The sequence below is a fragment of the Podarcis liolepis genome (genome assembly GCF_965112155.1).
Source record: "Podarcis liolepis genome assembly, chromosome: 6".
Lineage (NCBI taxonomy): Eukaryota > Metazoa > Chordata > Lepidosauria > Squamata > Lacertidae > Podarcis > Podarcis liolepis.
The window spans coordinates 16,064,042-16,084,845 of record NC_139559.1 but is presented as its reverse complement, the minus strand read 5'-3'; the positions used below and the strand labels follow the sequence as shown (position 1 = coordinate 16,084,845).

The 20,804-nt window shown below is 41.6% G+C and overlaps 1 protein-coding gene across 3 annotated transcripts; it reads left to right on the top strand.

Moving 5' to 3' along the window:
- Positions 1-219: 219 nt before the first annotated feature.
- Positions 220-20,457, top strand: CSTF1 (cleavage stimulation factor subunit 1). 3 transcript variants are annotated; one of them, XM_083508105.1, is made up of 7 exons: positions 220-327; positions 2,529-2,720; positions 3,164-3,359; positions 4,287-4,564; positions 5,621-5,818; positions 6,862-7,252; positions 19,777-20,457. In XM_083508105.1, the coding sequence occupies exons 2-7, from the start codon at positions 2,544-2,546 to the stop codon at positions 20,034-20,036; spliced, it is 1,500 nt and encodes a 499-aa protein (XP_083364231.1). In that variant the 5' UTR covers positions 220-327; positions 2,529-2,543; the 3' UTR covers positions 20,037-20,457. The 3 variants fall into 3 exon arrangements, with proteins under 3 accessions (XP_083364231.1, XP_083364230.1, XP_083364232.1); XM_083508104.1 differs by lacking the exon at positions 220-327 and adding an exon at positions 560-1,035; XM_083508106.1 differs by lacking the exon at positions 220-327 and having other exon boundaries at positions 2,529-2,803.
- Positions 20,458-20,804: the final 347 nt, after the last annotated feature.

The window sequence follows — 20,804 nt, the reverse complement described above, 5'->3', positions numbered from 1 at the left end:
CTGGCAACACTGCAGGGCTGGTTTTTTGTGACAATGAAACTCGCTTGAGTGTCCACAGAGAAACTGTGACATATTTTAAGGGGGAAACGTGATAGGCCAGCAGAAGTGCGGCTCTGCACCTTGGCTGCAAAGGGGGAAAACAGACAGTGGGGCATGCCATTTTGCATGAGGGGTGACTCTTCCTAAAACCAAGAGTTCACCCCGCCGAATTTGAAAGACCGTGTGAATGGCCATTCTGAAATGAGCTAGCTTGCTGCAAACTGTCAGGAGCAGCAGGGCTGCCCAGCCAAATTGGGCCACAGCCCTCTGGTCCATTGGTGACCTCCAGTAAGTGGTAGTGTTTGCCCACAAAGAATACAAAGGTCAGATTCACACCAATGTTTTGTTTTTGAAGAGATGCTGAGCAGTTGTTTTCTTTCAGGTGGAGGGCATCAGATTGTTTTTTAAACCTATGGGCCCAACGGGAATAGGTGGCACTGGGTGGGTGAAGACCAATGATTCTGGTATTCTTAGTTTTTCAGTCTGTAGCATCAAAAAAGTGTTTGTCTGAAGACAACTTTGACTACTAAGTCAAAAAAAGCAACTTGCCACGGGATGGACTTTCAGTTGACAAATGTGAAACAGCATTGCACCCATTTCCCATAATGCTCAGTTCTGTATGATGGACATTGTGCCTCTCAAGCAGGCAGCTGTTGACAGATGTGAGTGTGGATTTGAAGAGAAGCCCACTCCTCTGTCCATGTCTTTTGAAAAGCTACCATGACAGGATTATGAGACTGACCTTTGAGGACCAGGGCAGACATCAGATTAGTGTGTGCTTCTTAGGTTGAAGGTCATCTGCATATAACTTAATTCTTGAGGACAAGTGAGAGGATTGAAGAGGTAGTGTGAAGGATATACAGTTGTGAGAAAAAAATGACAAGTCGTCGTATCACGCCACCATGTGATAGGCGGCAGTTTCCATGGGGCATGAGTAACATGGGCTTGCCTACCAATGAACCACGACCAATGCGACTGTCATTTCTTGAAGCTGATGTGAGTAGAATTGTTTGATAAGATTGGGGGCATGAGGTATTTGGGCCTGTTGCGATGTAGACTGTCAAAGCAAACATGCCCAAGGTCATTCTTCCTATCTTTTGTCACTGAACAGTGCCCATTTACTTATGCACCGCTTGTCTAAGATTGCAATCCACTGTACACTTATTTGGGAATAAACTGCCTTGAACTCAGTGGGACACCCTGAGTAAACATGCAATGGATCAGGCTGCACCATTGCAACTCTACTCATTTTTAAAATAAGTCCTATTAAACTCAAGTGGGGTTTACCTCTGGGTAACTGCCTAGGAACTGGTTGTGAGATTACGAGGTAAATGCTTTATTTAAGACAGGCATCCCCAAACTCAGCCCTCCAGATGTTTTGGGACTACAATTCCCATCAACCCTAACCACTGGTCCTGCTAGGGATTATGGGAGTTGTAGTCCCAAAACATCTGGAGGGCCAAGTTTGGGGGTGCCTGATTTAAGAGGAGACCCCATATTTCACCATCTGAGCTGCATGGCATTCAGTAGGAAGCTCAACCATCTGATTCCTGCCTTTTAGAATGGTTGTGCACCTCTAGATATGAAGAACTGGTCAGGGAAGAGTTTGGGACTTTTAAAGTCAGTATGCTGTATATTATCCCATTTTTAGCCAGAAGAAAGAACCCAAGAGGTCAAATAATCAGGCCCATTCTCAACATTTTTGTTAAAACTTTTGGAAATTCCTAAAGACCTTATATTAATAAGAAGTTGTGTACACACATTTTCAGGATATCGGTGCTTAAGGCTGCAATTCTGTACGTGCTTACCTAGGAGTAAGCCACATTGTGGGTAGGGCTTAGATCTGAGTAAATGCACAGCAGTGTACTGGAAGTGACAACAGAATTATGAATCAGGCTTAGCAGAATTTACTGTCCCTAGAATAAAATCCTAGCTCCTTGTTTGTGAATGAAATATCTACCACACTGCACATTTTTTAATATAGTGATTATGGGCATGGCCAGGGATTTTGTTGGGGGGGGGCAGGCTTTTGTTAGGAGGGGCAGAACCTCATGTTTGTATTGATGTTTATTGATGGCACATGCCCCTCTCTAGGCTACACCCATGATGCTGATCCATTTAACTTGGATTTTCAACTAAGTATCCTTTTTTGTGTGTGGCAAGGCTCCTGTGCCTTGATCGTTTTACAGTAGCCAAAAATTTAAGAATACCGTACTGTACGGTAAAACATTTGCCCCCAAGAGGGAACTACAGTGATAGATAAAACTTGAAAAAAAAATTCCTTCCAGTAGCACCTTAAAGACCAACCAAGTTAGTTCTTGGTATGAGCTTTCGTGTGCATGCACACTTCTTCAGATACACTGGAGAAAACTTGGCATGCCAAATTCCTTCCCACTATCCATCTTCACGTCGCATTTCGAAAAGACGTGGTTTTACTGTTGGCGCATGCGCACACGTGACCCTTGCTTGCGCTCCTTTTCTCCTCCCAGCTGCGGCTTCAATCGATGTGCGGAGGTTCGATGCAGCAGCCTGTTCGACGCAGCGGCCCTCGGTCCAGGTTGCTGCCGGCCCCTCCGCAGGCTCCGCTCCCGCTGCCTTTGCCGCCGCAGCCGCCCGCCGACGTCGTCGGGCCCCCGGCAGCCATTTTGAACGCAGATCGACCCAGGCCGAAAGACGGGCTGGTAAGAATCAAGTGTCGCTTTCCGGGCCCGGCGGTTTCGCCAGCTCTTCGCCGTGGCCGTTTCTTGCACGTGGAGAACGCCAGGTTACCCGCCGCTTTCCCTTTAATGGAAGAGCCGCCCAGCCCCGCAGCCTTTGTCACGATAGGCTCGGTGCTGTGGGAGGTGGGAAATACGGATTTCGGCGCGGGGAAAAGGCTGCAGGAGGGATCTACCAAAACCCTCGGCAATTTTCACGTGGCCCGTGGGAGAAAAATTGCGGGAACTATTAGGTTATATTACTTAATATAATTTTGTCCTTGGCTGCTTTATTTATTTCTGCTGTGAAAGCAACCTTAGGCATTTTACTAAAAAAAGAAGTAGGTTACAAATGCTTTCAAAAATAGAATTAAACATAAATGCCTTATTCCTGTACATGTATGTAGTTATTTTTTCCTTCGTTTCAGACTTCTGCAAGACAGCCGTTACTCACAATGTATAGACCAAAAGTAAGCCTGAAAGACAGGCAACAACTTTACAGACTCATTATTAGTCAATTGCTTTATGATGGATATATCAACATTGCTAACGGTCTGATAAATGAGGTAAAACCACAGTCTGTATGTGCACCCTCTGAACAACTATTGCATCTTATTAAACTGGGTAAGTTGTGATGTGAAACAGATTTAATATGCTATGTTTAAGGTCAGGTATGCACTATGAGTTCTGTTAAGACTGTTGTTTTAGATGGCATGTCAAAACATCAGTAATCAAAATACTTCTTTTGTCTCTGGATATTTAAACCATTAAAGTTATCTGCAGTCAGTTAAGTTTTCTAAAACGATAGTTAGCAAATAGCACTGATAGTTGTCCCAAATCAGTACTTACTAGAGAAATATGTAAAATGAGCCATTATATTCTGTGATCCTGCTTGGAATAGGATGTAAAGCAGCAATGACATGTACATGATGGCTCTGTTGCAGCTGTTTGTGTATAAACTAGGTCAGCTTCCCTATCTGTCCAGTGAATTTGCAACCATGCTATACCTTAGCTTCCCACCAATCTGCTATCTCTCCATTTTACGCTTTGGAGTGAAGATCAGTTGCTGCTCATCTACTTATGTGGGTGCCAGGTACACTAAACTAGAGAGGCACAGTTGTGAATAATTGCATTTTACCTTGTGGGTTTTTTAGGAAGAGTTTCTTTTAAACAGGTGAGCATCTCATATAGAGTAAAAATGGTTGTTAGCGGTATGAATTATTGTGCCAGTTTACTTTCCACAAATTTTCTGATGTTTTCTTACGCTTCCAGTTAAGTTATAAAAACCTTAAACAACACCCCAGTCCAAGAATCGTATTTAGCAGCCTCAGCTTTTGTAGCTGGGGTCAGACAGGTCCCCACCCTTCTAGACCAGGTGCGAAAGGCCTATAAGGCAGGGAACAGGTCTTCTAGGACTCACAGCTTGATAAGCATTCAAAATACCAATGGATTAGGTTTAAGAACTATTGTCATAACAGGTTTTTTCCTGTTTATAAAGTTTGGGGCTTCTTACTTTTGGAAAATGAGTTTTTGCAATTTCTTTTCTTCCAGGAATGGAAAATGATGATAGTGCAGTTCAGTATGCAATTGGGCGCTCTGATACAGTAGCTCCTGGCACAGGGATTGACTTGGAATTTGATGCAGATGTGCAGACCATGTCCCCAGAAGCTTCTGAATATGAGACCTGTTATGTCACATCGCACAAAGGACCATGTCGTGTAGCTACATACAGCAGAGATGGACAGTTAATAGCTACAGGATCAGCTGATGCTTCAATCAAAATACTTGATACAGAGAGAATGTTAGCAAAGAGTGCTATGCCAATTGAGGTAAATGCTCAAATAGTAATGAATCAAATAAATGTTTGCATTTTCCTTTTGCAGCTTTAGGGTCCTCTGGGAATTATCTGCCAAAAGAAACTGGTCATGCTTCTATTTGTGGGGCTGTTTTCAGAGAGTAGCTTTGAATGACAGCATCTCATCACTCTGCCAGTTAAGCTGTGGAGTGCCAGTGCTATTTACTAGTCATATGAAGCTGTTGGGAGCAGTCTCAGTTGGGAGAAGCCTGGACGCCGTCATGGGCTGGATGAGGATCAATAAACTGAGCCTCCTCTGATAACACAAAAAGCCTGTCCAGGAACTGGGTTGCTTGAATTCACTTTAAGTATACAGATACTGGCATTAGAGGCCTAGGTAGGCATAGAGAGCCTACTACCAACTTCAGTTGGTATGTCAACTTCACCTTTTCCAAGACAATGATAGCCCGGCCACCATGATCCACACATTGTTAACCTCATAATTAGATTAATGTGTTTTATATGGGTCTGCCTTTGGACTTTGTTCAGAAGCTTCAGCTAGTGCAGAATGCAGCAGCTAGGATTCTGAGCAGAGTACCTGTGTTTAAAGAACTGCATCAGAAGAAAAGGAGGCAATTTTTATTATTTTCCCCCTCTCCCTACAGCCACCCACACATCTCTCTCTCTCTCTCTCTCTCTCTCTCTCTCACACACACACACACACACACACACACATTTTGTAGAGTTTTGTGGGGTACAGGAAGCTGCAGGGGAAAGGGTATTGGTGACTGAATTTAGTGCTAGCATAGCCATGGACTTGCAAAGTTTGGACTAGTCCTGATCTCTCAAGTTCCTTTTTTCATTTGTAAGATGGGCTGTTAATGACCCACTAAAGAGAGTTATTTGGACATATATGAGAGATTGTTTCACACTTTAAACATCCTGCATAAACAGTTGTGGGAAGATGCAGATCCACTGTGTCCGCTATGAAGGGAACACCATCAGATGTGGAATAGACAGCATTTGTGTCTTTATGCCTGCAGCGAAAATTCTGTGCTTACTGTGCTGTGTTTTGCAATGTATTCTTCAGGTCATGATGAATGAAACAGCTCAGCAGAACATGGAGAACCACCCTGTTATTAGAACTCTCTATGATCACGTGGATGAGGTGACATGTTTAGCTTTCCATCCAACAGAACAAATCCTTGCCTCTGGTTCAAGGGATTACACACTTAAATTGTTTGACTACTCAAAACCATCTGCCAAAAGAGCCTTCAAATATATCCAGGTTAGACACTTAAATCAAAGCTTTACAAGGAATAACAAAAATAACTAGAAAAGCATGACTTTTGAAGCCTTGTTGATGTTATTAAAAAGTGTGTACAAGTGTTCTTAGAATTAAGACCATCCTGGTAAAACATACTTTGGACATTGCCATTCAGACTCCTCCTAACTTTAATTGAGGGGCCAAACTAGCTATGAAATGGTTTTCATTCATTCTTCCCCTGGCTTTTTAAAAACTGAAAATCAGTATCAGCTGCTGCAGTTGAGTGGAAGAACAGAGAAGTAGAATACAGGACTGCTTAATTCCCCCCCCCCCTTTCAAAAACATTTTATATGGGGATAATGTGTGTGATTTTAAATGTCGAATGCCTGGGAAGGATTTGTATTCTGCAAGGTAGGATGTAAATAATTGTAGCAAATAAATAAAATTACCTCCAACACCCCAGGTTGTTTTTAGGGTTATTTCCCCTATATTTCCCCCCTTGGGAAGGGCGATATAGCTAGAAAATTCCTAGGGGAAGGTTTAAGTGTCTCCTCTGTCCAATCTCTCAAGAAGAAATTAACATGGAACACCATGATCATCCAATCTGCTAGAGAAGGGGCGAAATGCATAGGGTAGATTACAATAGATCTGAAGGAGTTTGTGACTTCTTTAAGCATAACTAAATACTTCTCTTCCCTAACAGTAGCTTAGTTTTACCAATTGATTCAGACAGAGCATGAATCCAACTTAAAGGAAAATGAGAGTGGTCTCTGGGGATCTACAAAGTAGGTGATACCGATCTTGAAATGGTGTGACTCGGACACAACTCCCTTCAGAACCTTTTTCCTGATAAATAATAATCTCACCTCTTTTATGAGGACCTGCTTTCCCACACTTTGTTTAGAAAAATCTGTTCTGCTGTGCCATGAGTCCTGCCTGGCTTCTTTAAATAGCAATGTTGATGTATATTTTATACAGTAGCCAACACAAGTTTGGTGTTTAGGTGGATCAGTGCACTGGGAAGATGCCTTTTAATGTTAACTGCCTATTTTTCAACTAAACAGGAAGCAGAAATGCTGCGTTCTATCTCTTTCCATCCTTCTGGAGACTTCATTCTTGTCGGTACCCAGCATCCTACCCTGCGACTGTATGATGTCAATACTTTCCAGTGCTTTGTATCTTGCAATCCTCAAGATCAGCACACTGATGCCATATGCTCAGTTAATTACAATGCAAGTGCTAACATGTATGTAACGGGCAGCAAAGACGGATGCATCAAATTGTGGGATGGCGTTTCAAATCGTTGTATCACTACTTTTGAAAAAGCGCACGATGGGGCTGAAGTCTGTTCTGCCATTTTCTCCAAGAATTCAAAGTATATTCTGTCTAGTGGAAAAGACTCTGTAGCTAAACTGTGGGAGATCTCTACAGGGAGAACACTAGTCAAATATACAGGTGAGTAGATGTTGACCAATATCATAGATAAGTATATATTTCTCTCATGTACTCTTAGCCATGATCCCATCCTCCATTACATCTAGTTAAATGTAATGGCCTTCCTGGGTGTATCATGAGGAAAAATGTAAATTGAAAGTTCTGTACAAAGTCTGCAACAGTGGCATATAAATCCAGACTTTTTCCCTTGAAATTTTGAACAAATAGTTGATTATTGCTCATAAGGAAATAACTTCATGATCTCCTCGTGACCTAGGAGAAAATCAGGTAAATTCTGCAGTCATGTCCAAAATCATACTTGTGTGTTTGCACAATTCTTACTTTAAATCACGGGGGTTTATTTAAGAGAAATCCTTGGGTTTCACACATTGATTCGTTTCCTACTAATACTGCTTGATATACAAATGATGTTGCTTCTTTTTTCTATCTTGCTGAGCTGGAAACAAACTACATCAACATGTAAGCTTGCAATTTTCTGCTCAATGCTTTCTCTAATACTTCCAGTGTGAGATGCTACTGCAGTAACAGCTCCCTCAGAAATCAGGAAATTGTATGAATTAACTTCTCTGGAAGAGCTCCTTTTCTGTAGAGGCATATTTTGTAATACACATTTTCAAGTTTCTAACATGCTAAACCAGCAGGGTGCAGTCAAGTCTTGGCATACATCCGCTGTCAAAGACACTCTGCCTCTGAATGTCAATTGCTGGAATTGCAAGTGAGGAGAGAGCTGTTGCACTAGGCTCTTGCTTGCAGACTTCCCATGGGCATCTGGTTGGTCACAGTGAGAACAGTGAGAACACAATATTGTACAGAATACTGTACTAGATGGCCTGATCTAGCAGGGCTCTTTCTCCAGTCTTAAATACAGTCTTTACAAAGAAATAAGGGCACTGTGGGGGGGCATAGTATACATCCTCAGCTGTAGTTGGAAAGCAGTTCATTACCTTGATTTAACATTTGTGGTTGGTTATTTTCTCACTAGATGGACTCTACCAATCCAACTAGTGCACTACTGGGTTTCTTTCTGAGAGATGATTTTCTGTTGCTCTTGTATGCTGTGAGCAACAGCTGTTTTGGTTCATGTGAATGGCACATGCTTTAATAATGCTTTCAGACATTTTATGTTATTAGTGTCTTTGAGATTTTTGGAATACAGTGGTGCCTCGCAAGACGAAAAACTCGCTAGACGAAAGGGTTTTGCGGTTTTTGAGCTGCTTCGCAAGACGAATTTCCCTATGGGCTTGCTTCGCAAGACGAAAACGTCTTGCAAGTTTGTTTCCTTTTTCTTAACACCGTTAATACAGTTGCGACTTGACTTCGAGGAGCAACTCATAGAACGCGGTGTGGTAGCCTTTTTTGAGGTTTTTGGTGATTTTTGAAGCTTTTCCAAAACTTTTCCGACACCGTGCTTCGCAAGATGAAAAATTCACTAGACGAAAAAACTCACGGAACGAATTAATTTCGTCTTGCGAGGCACCACTGTAAATATTTTTTCAACATAGGCATCATTTATTAGAATCTAATTCATGGGACTTTAAATATGTCTCTATATATCAAAATGTCAGGCTTTGCAATAACTTTTACCATAGATAATTCCACATTGAATTCTGGGTGGTGTATTTTCACATGTCTATCCCTATTAGAAGCATTGAAATTAATTTGCTTATAGGCAATCCAGGAAGTAGATAAGTGACAGTAAGTTTAAAGGCTCTTGAGAATACTTGTCTCAAAATTGGTGTACCGGCTAATGAACATAAATAGTTTGTATAGATACTGAGAACTAAAGCCTTGCTACATTACACTGGAGTAAGAGTTTGGCATTTAAGACAAGGGTACTAACCTGTGGCTTCCCAATGTTGGACTCCAACTCCCATCAGCCTGAGGCAGCATGACCTAAAGTTGCAGTCCAGCATCATCTGGAAGGCCATATGTTAGCCACCCCTTCTTTAAGATTGAATCAAGTGTGTTGTGTGTCAGTGTAGTTTTTGTAAGAGAGAGAAAGAAAAAGAAGGGTGTACCAAAGCCTTGTAATACTAATTCTCTGGTTTCTGTTTTGGAGATTGCAACCAATTTAGTTGACTGTTTCACTGCTATGTTAAAATTTAAGTCATTGTCTAGAGCTGGGTTGCTGGTCTGTTATTCTCTCAGTTCTGCCATTAAGTTTGGGCATGAAATCTCTTCTACCCCACATGTTTTATGATGCATATTCATACACATCACGGTCTCCTATACTTCTAGGAGAAAACGGTTTTTCTTCAGTATTTTTCTTTCTTAATAACAGTGACTCATGTCCAGTTTCTAACCTTTTAAACTACCCCAATTTTTTTTGCCCTGCCCAGTAGTAGGTAATAACCATTTTTGGTGGGAGGATTTTAACTATATGTTAGCAATAGCCCATATACTACAGCAGACGTAGTTTAATTCTGCTCCCAATTATATTACATTTTAAAGAGTACTCCACAAAAAGGAAGACTGTCAACTTAAAAGGAAACTTGTAAATTGTCTCTCCGATGTTTATTTTATTATATTCTTCTCGTTGCTTGTGATAATTATTTTAAAGGGATATCACTTCCTCCTTTCATGAACAGCACCAGCACCAGCAACAAAAGTGTGTGGATTACTACACCTAATTCATGCTGGCAGTATCACCAAAGTGGTATTAGCTTCAGGAATCGGCTACCACAAGACATGGTGGTACTAAGATAGTTTCAAAAGGACAAATGCATGAAGCTTAGGTTTATCAGTTATTATTTGCTGCAATAGCTAAATAGAAACTTGGAAGTCCAGAACTAGTAAACATTAGAATACCAGTCGTGGAAAAGAGATGGGGAAATGCTTCTGTGCCATGTTAGAAAGCTTCTTGGAGGCCTCTGACCATTTTTGGAAATGGGTACCATGTGGGTAATGGTATGATCATGAAGGACTTGATAAAATCGAGGGTTCATTTTATAAAAATGCAATATTTTGAAACTGCAAGTCATCTCTGATATGACATCTCTGACATTGCAAATTATGGTCTGTTCCTGCGATCCTCCTGTTTCCATAAATACAGTTAAAACATCTGTGACAGTAAAATTGAAGTATCCTTTTCACGTAGAACTATCTAATACATGGCTTCCATTAACTTCCATCCACCAAAATTGTAGAGACAGATTTATCATTAAATATTTGTAGTCATATCAAAGATAGAGCTCAACCTAAATCCCAAGGAAGGGGGGGGGAGTTCTACTCATTTCATTTGAAAACTTTTACTTCATCCCTAAAAGGTAAGATGAATTATCTTTCAGATATAACTTTTTTTTTCATTTCCAACTGGGAATATTTTTTTTTATATCATAAATAATGTATTTTAGGTTTGAACAGATTCCTTTTCTGCCAACGTGGAAATAAAGGTGGATAGCTGAGATTTAGAAGACAGAGAAAATGTGGTACAGGTGGGATCTGAAATAAAATATTTTAGCATTGGGCTGGGTGATTTTGAGGGGGAGGTCCCCGCCTAGGATTTAAGGTTTTTGTACTTCCCCGCCTAGGATTTAAGGTTTTTGTACTCTGCAAACTTTGAAGTTTTTTGAGCCTGCTGATAATCTCCTGCTTGTGTATGTGATACCATTTTGGCTACATAAATACCATCACTTGGAGAATTTGAGGTCTCTTTAAATATATGTGATAATAGATCGCAGACAAGTCCTTGCCCTCTTGGAGGTAAAGTTTCTTTAGTGGCACTTTTCAAGACAGAGACAGCTGTTTGGATTAAAGATACATCAGTGTCTGCTAAGATCCCAGCAAACCTTTTGTAATATCCTGATAACAATCTTGCTACTCATAAATTGACTAATGGTCTCTCTTACTTTCTTTACTGCAACTAGTTGGTTCAACCTATTCTTTTCCTCATCTGAAATTTTAGGAATCTGGACGTTAGAAAGAAAGAACTCTTTTTCTTGGGGTGAGTCAGACCTGTGTAACTATGAATAGTTTTTAACCAGTTCTGCCATTATTAGATTAATTTCCATTTCTACCCTGCCCCAGTACAACAAAATAAATTTGAAACTAAAAATAATATAAAAGTGCCCTGCTCATGCTTATCCCTGGCAACGAGAGCTCATCTAAACAAATTTACTGTGAAATATTTGACTCTTCCAGGCATTCATTAAGGGCAGTCCCACATAGAGCGCATCACAGTAGTCTAGCCTCAAGGTTATGAATACGTGACAGTTGCTAGGTCTTGAGCTGATAAAAACAGAAACACCTCAAAACTCAACCTACCTTTCCCAGTTTTCAGGTAAAAATCTTCAGGCTCACAAGGCCAGCCTCAAAACACTTGATATCCAGGTATGCCTGGAGCTGTAGAGCAAAGACTCAGTAACCTTTCCAAAAGTTTATCAAAGCTATGTCCAACATACTCCCGCCCACCGTTTAAATAGGAACGAAACAATGGCAGACACTGCCCTATCTAGATGGGAGAAAAATACTGCCCAGCAAGGAAACCCAGCTTCTCCCAGTTTTGTTGGACAAGTCATAAGGCCCTTACATCCCTGAAGACTCTTATGTTTGTGTATTAGATACTCAGTCTTCAAAATAGGCACTAGATGTATCTTTCTCGAAGTAGAGGCAGCCCATGTTCCCTCATCACCAGAAATAGCTTTGGATGATATTCTGTAGGTATTATGGCAAGCGGGGAGGAATTACTTGCCACAGGGTTTAGCAGATCTTCTGTACCAAGATCTGTCAGCTTTGTTGCAAGTAAAATACCATCTTAACACTCTTAATCATCTTGCACTTCACTTCATCTCCTTTGAGCCCAATGTAAAGTTGTGACTTGTGCCAACAAAGTAGTGAAGATGACCCTTGGAAGCAACTGTTTTAGAGGTTGGCATCCACCTCCTGTTCCATTAGTTAGCAAGGTCATCAACAGAGCAGAGTATTCTGGAATCCAGTCAACTCTGAAACTACAGAGCCAGGCCAGACTGGCTCATTGCTCCATTAGCAATTTTGCTTAGAGTTGCCTTGAGAAACATACCTATTCTAACTAATTTTCACGTTTTGGTCTTTAGAAATGAATATTCAAAACCACAATTTTCTGCTGATGCCAGCCTTCAAATTCCTGTCTAGCTTGGATTGTTGCTGTGGAAATAGTGCTTCCCTTAACCTCTAGGATGCTTCTACACTAGGCCTTGAGTGTGAAGTTTACATGCTTCATTTACTTTCCTGTAGTGGGCATTCACTCAGTCATCCAAAGCAGTTATTTTCCCTGCGGTTCTTGCATCTTTTCTCAGACCACAAAGACCAGAAGAGTAGTACAAACTCTGCAAAGAGATTTCCTTTCCTGCCATTCTTCCATCTTTTTATTTAAAAGCTAGGGGTTTATGTGGGCTGTGACTTACTGGGAAAGCGAACCAATTGCAATTCAGCACACATCGGCTTTAATGATGGGTACCATTTTATGATCTCATTTGTTTTTCTTGAGGGGGTGGTAATTTTATCTTGTTAATTAGTACAAAACTCCTTTCCAGCAAGTTTTTTTAAATGAAAAAAGCATGACACCATAATGGTAAGGGTTTTTTAGTGATTTTTTTTAATAAAAATAATTGGGTAGTGAGTGTTGGGTGCAACCTGTTTATAAACAGTAGAAAACGCAACATGTTTGTATTCACCTGAAAATCAGTTTTTCTTACATAATGTTAAACTTTAAACAATAAAATATTATTGAAATGCCTGAAGGCTTAATTTAAAACAGGAGTGTGGAACCTCAGACCTGGGGGCTGAATGTTGTCCTCCTGGCTGCTCTAGGGAACTCTTCTTAGGCCATAACCTTCAACTGCACCCTTCTTGGCTTTTGTCTGACTGGAAAGAGTCTTTGAACTGTGATATTGCATCTTCATAGTCTGGATGGAGAGGTAGGGGTGGGTAGGTAGGTAGGTGACAGCTGTGTGTCTGGGATATATTTTACTATACAAAGATAAGTGTCACATCCTTCAACCTGCCCACTTTTGCCTCTGGTTCTATCTACCACTTACTTGTGGCTCTCAGCCTTTTGCCCTCAAGGGAATGGCGTCCTTGAGCTATAAAAGGTTCCTAATCTAAATTCCTGAATAGTGTGATATAAATGGTACTCTGTTGACAAGACTTGAGTTCAAATCAACAATGAAGATTTCTGGGAGAATTGCTTTCTTAGTCTAATCCTCTTTGAAAAGTTGTAAAGAAAATAGTGGAATATTCCTTAGATGGGATCCAGAGGGTAGTGTCCAACTAACTTGAACTCAAAACACACCCAGTGAAATCAATGGACGTGAGTAACTTACTTGAGTAACAGATGTCTGAATAATGTTTATTTCAAGTCATGTTCAAAGGTAGACCCATTGAAATTGGTGGACATCAGGTAATCATGTCTATTGATTTGATTGAATCTGCCCTGAGGGTGACTTGATTGGATCCAACCCAAATATGGTACCTAGAGCAAGGATTACCAAACTCTGGTACCTTTTTTCCTGTCCAATTTTGATGGTGACCATTGCAAAATGCAATCATCATAGGAGGCAGTCAAATATCAGTCAAATATCATCTACATCAGGGGTGGCCAACTCTCAAGAGACCGCAATCTACTTTCATAATTAAAAACTGGCAGTGATCTACCTCTGTTTTTGTGGGGTTCAGCTCAAAGTTGTTGAGCTTTTCTGGGGAAGGGAACCGTGTTTGGGTGGAGTTCCATTTGGGGGGGTGTTGAAGGCAAGGGACAAAGGGGTAAAGTCACTCACAGAAAGATTGCTGTGGATCAAAACAGCAGCACAGAGAAAGCTTCGTCTTCCCTTCCAGAGATCATACAACAATGGAGGGCGGGGCGTGAGGGCGTGGTAGGAGGCAGTTTTAGCAACACTAAGGAAAGAGAGCCAGAGATTGATTGCGATCTACCAAAACCTCATGGGAATCTACCAGTAGATAGTGATCGACGTGTTGGACAGCCCTGATCTACATTAATGCAATTCTCTTAGATGGAAAAGCCTTTGTAAAAACAAAATATTTTTATTGTAATTAAACTTCTCTTGTGCTTTGAACATTCAAGCACCATATTTTCTTTTGCTAACAGAATCTTTTGGAGCATTTAACTAGCTAAGGGATCAATCTTTTGGCATTTTTTCTGTTCCCTGCTAAAATCTCCTCCTTCTAACATTTACTCTTACAAACCTGCTCCTTGGTCTCTTCACTGTGGTTGGGCTGCTATGAAATGTCACTTAGCACATTTTGGTCAGATATACAATCTTTCCAGTATTGAGTTCAGGGAAATCCAGGTCTGTCAATTTGTAGGAAAAGGTGGTTTATACAGTGCTGATTGGCTAGAACCTGTGACTTTGCAAATCCACCTCTTCTCTCAAGAGCAGTTTTTCAACTTTGGGGGGGGGGGAGGTTTGATAAGATGCCAAAGTAACTTATGTATGTATAAACCTTCAAGCAGTATTTTCAATAGTTAAAAAAGACAAATTTATCCGAAAGTGCAGGATGAGGACCAAAAGTGAAGCTTAATTAGCAATCAGCTTGAAAGCAAAGTATATCTTTGTTTGTAGTGGAAATATGGGGGTGAGAGAAGCTGGACTCAGCCTGCACCCCTGAAAGTAATATATATATTAGATGCCGTTTGTGTTGGTTTTAGCTTGTTTCTGTGTAACAATTATATCTCTAGCTTCCTTTTAGTTTTTCAGTTTCACATTGAATTTTGAGAATTACTAGTGTAATCTTGTTCTCAAACCTTGCCCTACATTCTATCGCTGAGATTTGACTAACAAAGTTCTTTACTTCGGCCATTTTGGGGGGGTTAAATGGGAGGACTAGTATACTATTACTATTTTTTTAAGAAAGTTATATATAATGTGTCATTATACTAACAGAAATTTTACTAGAAAAGGTGAAGGAGAAATCTGCACCATACTTAATGCAATTTCCAAGCTGTGACTGCTTGCAGTGGGAGGAAATTATGACTGTTCTTGATTCCCTTCCATTTCCTCCAATGGGAAGAAATTATGCAAGGTCTCAGGCTGGTGTAGTTTCTAGCTCTTTTTTGAGATATTTTGGGGAAATGAGGGAGCCTTGGGATCCTGTGTGCCCTCAAGTGCCCCAGCATGCTCCTAGTCAGCCAGTGGAGCAGCCATGATGCTTGGAAACTGCAGCTCTGTCCAGAGATTACCTCTAGCCACATGACGAGAGAGGTCGGTATTACAGGGGCCATAGGATTACACCATGAAAGTATTGTTTAATGTAAACTATTCATATGTTTAATTGGGCAAGAATTGGTTCCTCATAAAGTAATAACGAAGGCTGATAACTTCCTTATAAAGTAATTTAATTTAACCAGTAATTTAGCCCTAATTTCTCCTCATATCCTTTCAGTGATGATAGTGAAGTCAATGCAGTAGCTGCTGTTCTAGTCTAAACTTCTCAGATTTATTGGGTTTGGTTGTGGATAAATCATTACCTAGTAATGACACAGGTGAAAAACCATTAAGATGTGCCTATCAGATACTGATGCATCCTGTTGGTTTTTAGAATTCTTTCTAGGAGGATTTATTGGTGGTCATCTATAGCTGCAGTTAGTTACCTTATTGCTTTCTGGAATGACGGGTTGACCTATTGACCTCTCTGGTATAAGGCACCGATAAACACAGTTGGCAAAAGATGTGCAGCCATAATCAGAGAGAAGTTTTATGTGGTAGTGGTGCCAAAGAATACTTTCCTCTACTATTGCAGTACTGCAACTTCTCATAGAGCTGTTCAGGTTGGTGTGAGAGGTCCTGACATGGATTATCCCACCCAGAGAAGGAAACATGTACAGACTGCTGTGGCATGCTAAATATAAAATTGAATGGTGCCACAGAGCAGAAGCTCAACTGGAATCATCATTGGCAACCTCTTGCCGCAAATGCTTGGATTACTTTTGGCCTCTTTCATGATATTCTGTGAACTTCATATAATCTAAGCCCTTGCTCAGCATACTTGCTGAAAACCGCATGGAAATGGCTGATGTGATGCTTCTGTTAAAGGTGGATAAGCTGGATCAGTTTTTTAAAAAACATTATTTTTAAAGCTCATTGCACTTGAGGAAAATTACAACCTCTTTCAATGAGATGACCATAGGTTCGCTTAAAAAATCTTTCTTGATGTGCCAATCCTGACAGGAACTGGCTATTCCTACATTTTTGCCTTTAAACTGGGAAGGTGATTGAATTGACAATTCCACCATTACTGTCTACTTTCTGGGATAAATAAACAGTTTTCTTAAACTCTGTTCTGTCTGGCTTTCAGCATGGGCTCAGGACACAGACTCCCATAATAGCCCTGGTAGCCAATCATTTCTTAACATGGGCAAGGAAGTAACAGTAGAGTTGTTCCTATTAGATATCTCATTTACCTTTGAGATTACAGATAATAAAATCTTGTTCCCTTTGGGGCTTTGTAAATGTAGTGGTTCGGCCTGGTTCGATTTGTTTATGGATGTAAATTTTGAGATTGCGGATAGGCAAGTTTGTGATAACACTGTAGAAGCTGGCTTGTAGAGTGCCATCATTCCATTCTATCTCTGCAATTGTTTAATACTGTACTTGTAAGAGGCTGTTGGGACTCATCAACCTAGGAAGATAGCTCCTATAGGACAGTGTTTCGCAACTGGTGTTCCGCGGCACACTAGTGTGCTGCGGAACGTTGCCTTGTGTTCCGTGGGAGGGAGGCGGGCGAGTTGGGCGGCGAGAGGCGGGGCGGCGGCGGCGAGCACACGCGGGGCGGCGAGCGAGCTCCCTCCCACATCCCATCGCCGCTCGCTTCGGCCGGCCTACTGGAGGAAGGCGTGAAAACCTCGCGCATGCGCAGGCCTTCCGCCTGCGACAGCCCAGTTGGCCGGCCGAAGCGAGCGGCGATGGGATGTGGGAGGGAGGGAGCTCGCCACCCCGCGTGTGCTCGCCGCCCGACTCGCCCGCCTCCCTCCCACGGCACACCAGCCTACCTCCGTGGGAGGGAGGCGGGCGAGTCGGGCGGCGAGAGGCGGGACGGCGGCGGCGAGGAGAGGCCGCCCAGCGCGGGGCTCTCGCCGTCTGCCTGCCTGGCTGCCTGCGAGCTCGGCGGGCAGCGCTTCCGTCCGCAGCACCCGCCTCGCGGCTCTCATTCCCTGCCCCTGCCAAAGCTCACCCAGCCAAGCCGCGCTCTCCTTCCTGCCTCGCTTTGCTGCCTCCTCCCCCCCCCACCCCCAAAGCTTGGAGGTTCCCTGGCAGGAAGGAGGGAACTTAATCCTCTCCAAGGGCTGCGGTTTTTTGGGGGGGGGGCTCTCTTCCTCTTCCTCTTCCTCCTCCTCCTCTCGTTCTTGCTCCTCTTCCTGGCAAAAGGGCTGCTGAGACCCCTTCTCTCTTGGGTGCCGGTGGGTGCTGTGACGTTGACGCTGCTGTGGCAAGTGCCTTTACTTAGCAGAGTGCATTCCCCTTTACACAGGAGGGGAGGGAAAAAATTGAAACTTACACTTTCGTGCGTCCCTCCCGGCGCGACGCTGCGCGCTGACGTCACGGGGCTGTAATGGTGGTGTGCCTCGAGATTTTTTTCATCAAACAAGTGTGCCTTTGCCCAAAAAAGGTTGGGAAACACTGCTATAGGAGAAAGAAAACTGTGATCCTGACCCCCTTCACCCTTGTGGAATATCATTGGGATAAAATAAGTCTAATGTGTAAGCCCTACACAAATCAGAGTGGAGTCTGTAAGACAGTTGGGTGGTGCCTTGTGTGCCTCCTGGCAACTCCTGCAACCAAGCTGGTACCAAATGTATTGCTCTGTTTACCTTTGGCCTATCAGCAAGACCAAGAGAGGGGTCTTGTCATATGGCCAGCTCAAAACCTCCATACACAATGCCCAGGCTTTTGCCCCAGGGAGGTCACTTCAGTGCTGCTAATACAGCGGTTTGACTTCATCCCAGGATGTGCCCTCCATTGTCTTCCAAGACAGACAAATGCCAACAAAAGAGGCCATTAACAAGATCATACATAACTCTTGGAATGAGGCGTGATCAGGACGGTGGTGCCCTTCTATTTTTTCTTACTCATTTAATTGAGTGGCCTCAGTAATGGTTATTGTGCCTTTGGTTAATTGGAAGAGAACACATAGTCTGAAAACTGAATCCAGACAAGCTTGAGGGGTAGTGGCTAATATTCCCTGAGTTTTGGGAAGGAGGGAAGTCTACTGATGGATGTTATCTATCCCTCTTTAATAATCAATGGAAAGTCTGAGAAGAGTTATACATAAAACAAACAAATCTTGTGGCATAAATTTTGGTAGGCAAAATAAGAATAAGAATATGCCATATTGATTTGTTAGTCTTTAATATGCCACAAGACTTCACTTCTGCTGCAACAGATTAACTCAGTAACCCTTCTGGAAAGAGATAATCAGGTATCAGTTGAGGTCCAGAGAGTATGCTGCCACTTGGCATCATCTGCTCTGTCAACTGTTTCCTTAGCAACCAGCAATCCTTTTTTCTTCAGCCTCCATGTTTGATTACTGCAATGCGCTCTACATGGGTTGCTCTTTTAAGAGCATTCAGAAGCTTCAGTTGTGCAAAATGTTGCAAATTGTTTTCTGTTACAAATAGAATAGGCACTAATCAACTAATCAAATAGAATAGGCACTAATCAATAGAATGGGCACTAATCAACTGTGCTGCCTTATAGCTTCCAGCTGCAATTCAAAGTTTTGAACTCCTAAATTGCCTAATACTTTTAGGTGTATTCCCCTACTTTTGAGTCAGCCCTGTTTATCCTACTCCCATTAATTGGAAATAGAGTACTTTTCTATGTAGAACTAGAGCTGTGGAAGACTCAAAAGATCTGTGTCACTTTGTGCAGGCTTTTCTAAAGGCAAGCAAAGGATGTTTATTTTATGAAACCTCTTGCTGAATTTACTAATAAATATTCTGATGATTCTTAGAGGAATATTTGAATATTTTATTGTCTTTTTTCTGATATTTGCTGATGTTCATTTCACCCATTGCCAGTCAAATATACATTATACACGGGTCCTGCTATCCGAACACAAGGCATTCTCAGGAAATCATTTGTTAGGCAAGTGTTTGCATATAAAGTCAACACTTTCCATTGATTTCCTATGGGAAAGTTTCTAATGCATGCCTAATCAAGGAATTTAAACCTCAAAATTATGGAAAAAAACCAGGAAAACCCTCTGAAACCTTGCAAAAGGCAATCAAGGAAGGATAAATGCTCCATTATTTGTCTGATATGGCCTCCTTTCGCCTCTCCCTCCCATGGTTTCTAGCGAAATGGCTGACACAGACCAGCAAAACACAAAAGAGTAAGGCTTGTTTAAGGCTGCTATATGTTTACAGTTTTACACACACATCTGAATCTGTGGTGTACATAGGGAGGTCCGGATACTAGTTTCTCATGTTTGAATAAGTGAATTTTGGTATGATGAGCATTTGGATAGCAGGATCTGCCGGTTTCCTTTAATATTTATTTTGATACTGAATATTTATGTTTCAATACCTGCAGGAGCTGGTTTGAGTGGACGCCAAGTTCATAGGACACAAGCTGTCTTCAACCACACAGAAGACTATGTGCTGCTTCCTGATGAAAGGACCATTAGCCTCTGCTGCTGGGATTCACGAACAGCTGAACGAAGGAATCTTCTTTCCTTGGGGCATAACAGTATAGTTCGTTGCATTGTCCACTCTCCTACCAACCCTGGCTTCATGACTTGCAGTGATGACTATAGAGCTCGATTTTGGTACCGAAGGTCAACCACGGACTGAAGCTGCAACTGCGAAAAAGTTGTCTGATTTTTATGCCTTTTTTCTTTTTAAAAATTTTGCTTTTACCATTTCTGAATTTATGTATTTGGATTGAGTTCTCTGCTCTAGAAATAACATCAATCCCTACTGTGAAAGAACAGTTTTTAAAGTTGGGTCCATAGTTGAAAACAGCCAAGATAGCTGAAAATATTTTCCCTCAACTAATTGTACATGTTTGGCAGGACAGGTTGCCCATATTCGGTAGCAAAACTTGGCCTCCTGTTTTTTTAAACCCCTTAACTCTCTTCGCTCTATTTCATTTGATGTACATGTATTGCTGTATGTTGTGTGTGCTTTTTTCCAGTTATCTGGTGGCCTTTTTTTCTTATTTGTAGATGATGTAGATACTTAAAAGTTCTCTTATTAAACTCATTCTTAGAAAGGTGTATCTAATTTTTCTCATAATTAGCTATTACCCTACTTTTGAAGCCACCTAGTTTGGTGGAAAATCACTGAATCTTGTAATGAATTCTGTGTTTTAACTATGTACTGTGAAAACAAATATTTATTTTGTTGTCCTCAATTTCTCACCATTAAGCTTAATTAGATAGCCTTAGCTTCAAATAAGAGGGAGGAAACCTCTATATTAACTTTGTCCACACCATGCATAATTTGAACAGACCTCTATTATGTGGTGTCCGGCCTTTAACATTTTTCTAACTGAAAAGCTTCAAACTAACTTTTCCTCATAGATATGATGCTCCAGCCCCTTGGAAGTGTCATTTTTGA